This window comes from Cheilinus undulatus, linkage group 10, assembly GCF_018320785.1.
Source record: "Cheilinus undulatus linkage group 10, ASM1832078v1, whole genome shotgun sequence".
NCBI classification, from domain to species: domain Eukaryota; kingdom Metazoa; phylum Chordata; class Actinopteri; order Labriformes; family Labridae; genus Cheilinus; species Cheilinus undulatus.
In genome coordinates, this window is record NC_054874.1 from 48,661,628 (window position 1) to 48,669,754 (window position 8,127).

Sequence of the window (8,127 nt, forward strand, 5' to 3'; positions counted from 1 at the left end):
GGTCATTTCTGTTTGAATCAAGTATAATATTGTTTAATTTTAACAAGTATTGTATTAAAATTCTAAATTCTGCAGGGGTAGTTAAATGGTAAGGCTGTTTTGGGTAATATCTGCCTAACTTTGGTGCTGTTTTACTTTTCTTGTGTTTTATTCTCCTGTATCAAATCTTTAAAAACTAGAGTTTATGACATGTAGGAGAAAAGCCGCTAAAGAGGCAAAGAAAGAAATGATGCCAAAGCCAAAGAAATGATGTTTGGGCTGTTATTAGAATAACGGAGGGGACTGTGAGTTCTGATATCAGGTCAGACCTGAAGACAGATTGTTAATGCAACATCACCTGGTATCTGAACGTCTAAAATGCACAATAATACATCGTCTGCACCACTTCAGAGTCCTCACAGAGAACCCTCAGTTAGACTGAAACCCCCCCATGGTGTATAGACACCCAAACACGGCAGGATCAGGGTTACATGCCGCTGTATCCAGAGCATGGCTGAAAGAACAGGAAGATGCACTTCTGATGGGCTGGAGTTCAAGATGTTATCAATAATAAAAGCCCTATACACTGCTATAAATAATACAGACGCTGCCGTGTCACTACCTCAGAGCGTGCTTACCTTCACACAGGAAGCCAATGAGCCCCCAGATGAAGTCGCTGCAGCTGTGGCAGAACGTGGGTTTGGTCAAGGTCACTTTCCTGAGGCAGTGACCCGGCGCCGAGCTCTGGTACTTTGGCCGCAGACCCGGGGAGTGCTGCAGCCTCTTCTTCCCGCTCAGAGGGCTCTCCGTCCGGCTTTCTGCAGCGTCAGGGTCCGCTGGTCTCGTCCTGCTCGAGTCCGCCATGTCCTCCTGCACAATCCTGCAAAAGACACCAAAGCAGGGTGACATAAGGGGCGGGTTCAGGGATTTGGAGGCACCGGGAAAAGAGAATTATGAGACCCATCCTAACTACAGGAGAGACCCAAATATAAGTAAGCATTATTTGCTAATTATGTCTTATATGCATCACAATCTAATTTAAAGTCTGCACATTTCATTAATTCAGATGTCAAGAGAATATAAAGCTTATAGAAATAAATAATATACACTCACTTCATGTCTAATATCAGCTGTTTGGCCATAAATCATGAGTTTTTAATTTATCTAAGCCATTTTCATACCCAGAAACCCACATTTTTATTGATTTGATACGTCTATCTAGATCTATCTTGTTTTTATTTGTTCGACATGAAGACATGGAGGGGCTTTTTAGGGGCTCCAACCTCAGTAGGGGGACCAGTGGTTCCTGCCAGAAAATAATTTGGACCATTTCTGAAGCAATCATATGTTCCTGAGCCCCTTATTTACATTAAAAATACATATCTTAATGATAGAAATAATATTTGATGTACACCATACATTACTGCCCACTTGTACCTGATGGTTAAACCACTTAGGAGAGCTTTGAGTTAACGACTAATGCAGAAAAGTCTGGATCTTTAGAAATGATTCCACCCCTAGAGGAAAGACATCCCACCGGGTGGACAGGCTGAGCTCAGCGGAGCTTTCCTCTCCTCAGAGGCTTATTATCCCAGTCCAGAAATACAAACAAGGCTACCAGGTCAACGCTTTGTTCTCCAAACGAGATTAGGTTTCTCTCTCACTGCCACACATTGCTGCTCCCTCTGCGAGCCTCTTTTTACAACCCTCCTCCACCCCAGCTCCTCCTTCGTTCTGCCTCTGACTTCATCAGTGTCATTCTGTTGTCATGGATGCTCTGCTCTGGGATTTTGCTAATTCTCTCCCTGCTTAGGTACGGAAGAAGATTAGGGCCACCGACAAAAAAAAAAAAAAACATTTTTGAGACTCATTTTATTTTACTTGTGAAAAAAAAAACTTCTCAGAATTCTGAGATTCTGACTTTAATCTGAGAATTCTGACTTTAATCTGGGAATTTCAACTTTAATCTGGGAACTCTGACTTTAATCTCAGAATTCTGACTTTAATCTGGGAATTCTGACTTTAATCTGGGAATTCCAACTTTAATCTGGGAACTCTGACTTTAATCTCAGAATTCTGACTTTAATCTGGGAATTCCAACTTTAATCTGGGAACTCTGACTTTAATCTGGGGATTCTGACTTTAACCTCAGAATTCTGACTTTAGGGAATTCTGACTTTAATCTGAGAATTCAGACTTTAATCTCAGAGTTCTGACTTTAATATGGGAATTCTGACTTCAATCTGGGAATTCTGACTTCAATCTGGGAATTCTGACTTTAATCTGGGAATTCTAACTTTAATGTGGGAATTCTGACTTTAATCTGGGGATTCTGAATTTAATCTCACAATTCTCACTTTTTCTCACAAAAAAATCTGCACCTCAAAAAACAGCTTCACCCCCAGAGTTAAATAATGGCAATAGGAGCAAATGAATAACTGATAATAAAGAAAATATTCAGAACCACAAACTGTGTTTTTGTTGACAAAGTGGTCCTGACTGAACTCAACTTTGTTTTCCATTTTTCAAACTCTTACAGGATCAAGAAAGGAAGATTAAAGAACAGAATATTGGAGATTTAACATTCTTTTTTCTGCTGCAGGCGTTGTGGAAAAGAACAATGAAATAATGTTACTTCATCAGTGTTCTGTTCTTTGATCTTCTTTTTATGATCGGAACAAAAAATCATGAAAATTTTTTTTTTTTTTTCATTTCTGATTCCCAGTTTAAAATGAAGAGCCTTAAAGATCCACGGGCGGGTCTCTTCCATATTTTGCTCTCCTATTTTTAAATAGTAATTTGAAAAAAGCTTGTTTCTTTGGATTTCTCATTTCAAATCAAAAATCTATCGTCCCTAAACTCCGCCGACCCCGGTGCATGTCCTCTTTTCATTTGTTAGTTCTGCTGCTTCCCTCCCTGACCATCTGAATATCTGTCAGACACACGTCACAGGTTTGAGCTCTCTTCTGCTCTACACTTAACTTTTAGTTAAAATGCATTCTGTCCTTCCAAAGGCAGACAACAGCGTGACTTCTATGTTCAGCTTTTATGATGTTCAATGTCCAGTGGAGCACGTGCAGAACGCCAGCTCTGTTTTAGGTCGGATTGAGGTGTAAACACATAAAAACTATCTCCCATCTCATTGTCTCGGTTTGTTAGTCTGATTTGGAAAAATACTCTGGGGTCATAAATGTTCCCTTTAATAAACACACTGTAAACGTAAGAACCATCACTACCCACAAACCCATCCACAGCCTGAATACTGGGATGGATTAAAGCGGAGCAAGTGATTAAAATTTAGATTTAACTGTAATATCGCCTACTGCAATATTTCTTTCACCTGAAATAAGAGTTAGAATACCAGTTTAGTACAATTATATGATCCACACATCATGCACAACATTCACATTTCATGTTTCTATACAAAAGTTTACAAAAATATCCTGCCTTCCTTATTTTTGTATGTTTTTCTTATTTAAATGAAAATTAAATAAACTGGTTATCCTTCTATGTAAGAATCCAAATTAAATTTCCAATCTGAGTCTCTCTTCTTGTTTCTAACTCTCTCCACTGTCCTCCTCTCTACCAGCTGACACTCTAGGTTTTTCTACATTAGGTACAGTTGTTTCGTACCCTGCCCGAGCATGCCTGCTCCGACACTCCCATTCAGTGCCCAAGCATGATACAGTTGGTAGTTTTATGTGTGCAGCTGCTTTATGAGTCCACCAAGAAGAAGACAGAAGAAGAGACAGCCGTGAAAGCCACTTAGATTGACATGTGTTTGCTCAGTGCGGACAGCGGCGTCCCCTGTGCTCGAGCACAGCTACATTCACATCTCTGACGCATCACGCCTCAGACCAGCTCTTTAAGCAGACTAGGGCTGTTGCCTCAGGTCCGTGCGCTGGTGGTCACACTAAATGGACAGGACTTTGGGGTCTTTATGCTTGTAGTTTTAAACCAACACTCCAAATCTTTTCTCATTTCTGTCGTTTTCCGAAGCATTCCTCTGTGTTATTTTTGCGGCTCTGCTGGTGATTCTGCAGAAAACATGCAGGATTATGGATGACATTAACCCTGAGCATGGACAGTAGGCCCAGTCTGTATCTATATAGATGTCATACATAGACTATATGAGCCTTTAGTACTTTTTAGTCAAACTAACATGTTAACATGGATTTTAAAGTCCAGTTTTAGTTGTAGTGGTGTAATTCTAACTTTAAACGTTCTGAATATAAACACGTACAAATGACATTAACATAAATCACTAATCTGAGAAAAAATATTCAGATTTTGTAAAATAAAATGTTACACAAACTGGTAATTCTCAATTTAGAGTGAACTTGTGGTCAATAATCAAATGACTGTAAACCACCTCTCACTCAGCATTATACCTTTAACTTTAATAAACGTAAACATGTTTATGTATAAGACACCCTCTCACCCTAGATCTAGTTAAAGTGTACTATATACCTTAAAACTCGGAGTATTGCCCAGCCCTAGTGGAGAGTCATCCCACCGGCTGGACCCAGCGGTGCTGCCCGGCGAAAGGGCGCTGCGGCCGGCGTGTCTCTCGGAGCTTCCCGCCTCACAAGCTAGCCTTAAATCCAACTCGTGAAATATTCATCGTGTATCCAGCTTCCTTAAACATAGATGGAATGATCCACGGAGGTGTTGAGGCGTTGTTTCCCCTTTATCGTCGTCTTCTCACGGTGAGGAGATCGTCCACCACGCCGAGATCAGAGACAGCGGTGCCACCCAGCGAGCTGCACCGACGAGAGGGCGCCAGGCTCGGCGTGACTCCCGGAGCTTCCCGCTCAGGAGGCTGGGTGAATAAATAATGAAATATCGATCCAGTAGAGCTGGATGCTGAGTGAATCCGTGTCTGTGTCTGTGGAATGGATGAATGATATTTTCAGTCACATACAGCCCCGGCTGTCGGTCAACCGATCAGCCTGGAACCAACAGCTCCACAGGCGGGAGAAAGGCTCCGAAAACCGGGTGTAAAACCGTCCAGAAGCCGCCCCAGGTTCGGCTGTAATTGCTATTCAACAAGTGTGAAGCGAGCCGGAGGGGGTCCGCTTCATTTCGAGGTTTCTTCTTCCTCCTCTGAGGCTGATTCTTCTTCCGTGTCCGAGTCTCAAACACTGATTTACTCCTCCTCCTCCTCCCTTCATCATCTCCTCTCCTTCCCTTCCTCCCGTCCTCACTCAGATCTACGGAGGCCCATTCCTGCCAGTACTGAAAATATGAGTACTAAGCATTTATGGGGACAAATAAGTCACAGTAACAAGACAAAGGGCATAATTATGGGATTTAACTAAGCTAACGTTAGCAAACCCATAAGCTTCCTTATTCAACCTCAGCTAATAGGCTAAGCTAAGCTAATAGAAAGCTAGCACTAGCATCAGTCAGTAAATAAAAATCTGGTAACATTAAACAGAAAATCATTATGTGATTCCTTAGTTAAAATAGAGTTATTTAACGTAATTTAAATGTATTTAAAGTTATTATGATTTTATGACTCTTGTCTGGCCCGTGAGCTTTGCTATTGGATAGTTTGTGTGCGGCATTTTTTTTTTTTTAAGATTTATTTTTGGGCATTTTTGTGCCTTTATTAGATAGAGGAGCACAGTGGATAGAGTCAGAAACAGGGTCAAGAGTGGGGGGGGGGGCATGCAGTGAAGGGCCTCAGGCTGGATTCGAACCCCAGCTGCCCGCATACATGGGGAGCGCCCTCAACCACTAGGTCACCTGCTCCCCTGTGAGACGCATTTTGAGGCAAATACACAACCAGTGTGCTCCAGCTTCATACCAAAAATTCTCAACAATCCTGGAAACATCCAGGGATTTAGTACACATAAAATTGCTGACTAAAGGCCCAAACATACTCGGGCAGAACGTCCAAACGGACTCCATGCAGACTCAAAGTAGACATCCGCAAGGCCCATGTGCACAAAGCTTAAATTTTACGACCGCGCAGACTGCGCTCCGCGTACTGGTGTCACACAAAACACTGCTCGGCATGTATTTTTCACATCGACCCGCATTAAATGTGACACCGACCTGCATTTTGTTCCTCTGTGCAGCGTTGACGGATGAGCGGTGACTCCCAGAGTGGAGAAAGAGGTGGGGCTAGGCGCCCAACTAGATCATCAAAGTTTTCACGTGTCATTTGGAAGTATTGAAAATGTTTTTCCACGTCAATACTTCGCATGTCCTTCACCAACATGGCATACTCCCCTCCCTCGTCTCTTGTGGCATTTAATGGCCGTACATACCACCGTCATTTAATTTTATTGCTTTGCAAAGCCAGCAGGCTTTATCAGTGCAGGACACCATGACAGAAAAATGCAAACAATGCGCAAGGATTGTGGGAAATGTAAGATTTCACAGAAATTTCACAGGAAACTACTACGCGGCAGTGCGCTCGACTACGGAAGCTCTGATGACTGCGGACGTTCCGCGCAAAGTCCGCTCCGCTCACAGTACGCTCGAGTATGTTCGGGCTGTAAGAATTCAAGTGTACTACATGTTCAGTTGGACTCTGCATTTAGCATAAATAGGTTTAAAGTACGTGGGATGTATCTGAGTTTGTTAACTTGATGCTAAAACATAATGGAAATTGATGTTTACAGGCTAGCGTATTGCTTCACTCTAATTTTAACTTTAAAAATACTTGCCCATCCCTGTTTACAATACAAGGTTAAATAGGTTGTTTTATTGATCATTTTATGGAGTCAGTTGTGTTGCAAAACTCATGACTGGGCACAGGTTTGCCTTCAAACTTTCCATTCAAACCTGCCTTTGTGCTGTAAATGTTTGCTTGTTCTCAGATCTTCTTTTCCTTACCCAGATCTCCTGTTCTTAAATCATTCTTCTCTCTTCTGGGTTTATTTTAGTGATACTGACACTCTGATTTTTTGTACGAAACTTTCTCTTCCCACGCTAAAAGTGTTTCTGTTCTTGGATTTTTTTTTTTAAGAACCAGCCAAGAGGAAACAGGTAGAGGACGGACTAATCTTGTCATCTCTGCCTGTTGTTGCTATGCTGTTCTCCAGGAGACATTTGATTTGATCTCACTAAAAGAGTCCCAACATTCTATCACATACACACACACACACACACACACACGGTAAAAGTCTGAGAGCCAAAAATCATCATCAAACTTTAACAGCAGTTATCATAAATAGCTGAATAATTTGTTTTTAAAGCCAAAATGTAGTCTGTAGGAGAAACTGAGTTGAGGTTTAAGGGCATAGAAGTCGACTGAGACAATGTATGTGTATGTGATAGAATGTTGGGACTCTGTGAGATCATAGCAACAACGAGCAGAGTTAACATGATTGGTCCATCCCCTTACCTGTTAGCTATTGGCTGGTTCTTTAAAGCCAAGAGCAGAAATACGTGTAGAGAGCACAGAGAAAGTTTGGTACGCGGGCAGCAAGATATCAGAGTGTCAGTTTCACAAACAAGCAGAATCAGCCTGAATGAGAGGAGGATGTTGGAGCACAGGCCCAGGACATATGGCTCTTATTTTGGCCTTTTTATCTATTTTTGTTATGACTGAACACTTTCTTATCAGTGCTCAGCTTTCATATTTTCTCTCCTTGGCAGTAGCAGGCCTCCATACATCCCTGAGTTCTCTAGTAGTAAATAAATGAATGACCACTAACCAACATTTTTGTTGTGTCACCTTTCCTTCCTCACTTTGTTCCTCCTTCCCACTTTGTTCTTTCCTTCCTCTTTGTGCCTTGTGCTTTGTGCCTCCTTCTTCATTTATTGTTCTTATTTTTAGTCTTGGCTCCTAAATTCACTCTGAGAGATGACATAGAAACGACGGAGGTCTTTCCAGCCACCACTTTGTTTATATTAAACAAAAATAATACGGCGGGCCTCTCCTCTCTATGGGACGTTTTTGTGTTTTTTCACCAGTGGATCGTTACTGTGGAGAAACGTCTGCAGACTCAAACACACAAAAACACAAAAAACATGAACTCATTACATTAACACACTGGGCTTCTTTCTGCTGTGGCGTTTTAAATAAGATCTGCAAATGCTTTTTTAAAACCACAATTCCAAAAATGCTGGGGCGCTGTGAAACAGAAGTCAATAATTGTCAAATCTCATAAACCCATATTTTAATCATAA

General features: G+C 41.6%; 1 protein-coding gene across 1 annotated transcript in view; it reads right to left on the minus strand.

Moving 5' to 3' along the window:
• Positions 1 to 5,100, minus strand: part of LOC121515973 (diacylglycerol kinase theta) — a 29,604-nt gene extending 24,504 nt beyond the window's left edge. Inside the window, exons 1-2 of the mRNA XM_041796971.1 lie at positions 4,450 to 5,100; positions 618 to 859 (exon numbers count right to left, since the gene is read on the minus strand). Coding sequence (XP_041652905.1) covers positions 618 to 843 — 226 coding nt within the window. The 5' untranslated portion in view covers positions 844 to 859; positions 4,450 to 5,100. The remainder of the gene's footprint in view (positions 1 to 617; positions 860 to 4,449) is intronic.
• Between the last annotated feature and the right edge of the window lie 3,027 nt (positions 5,101 to 8,127).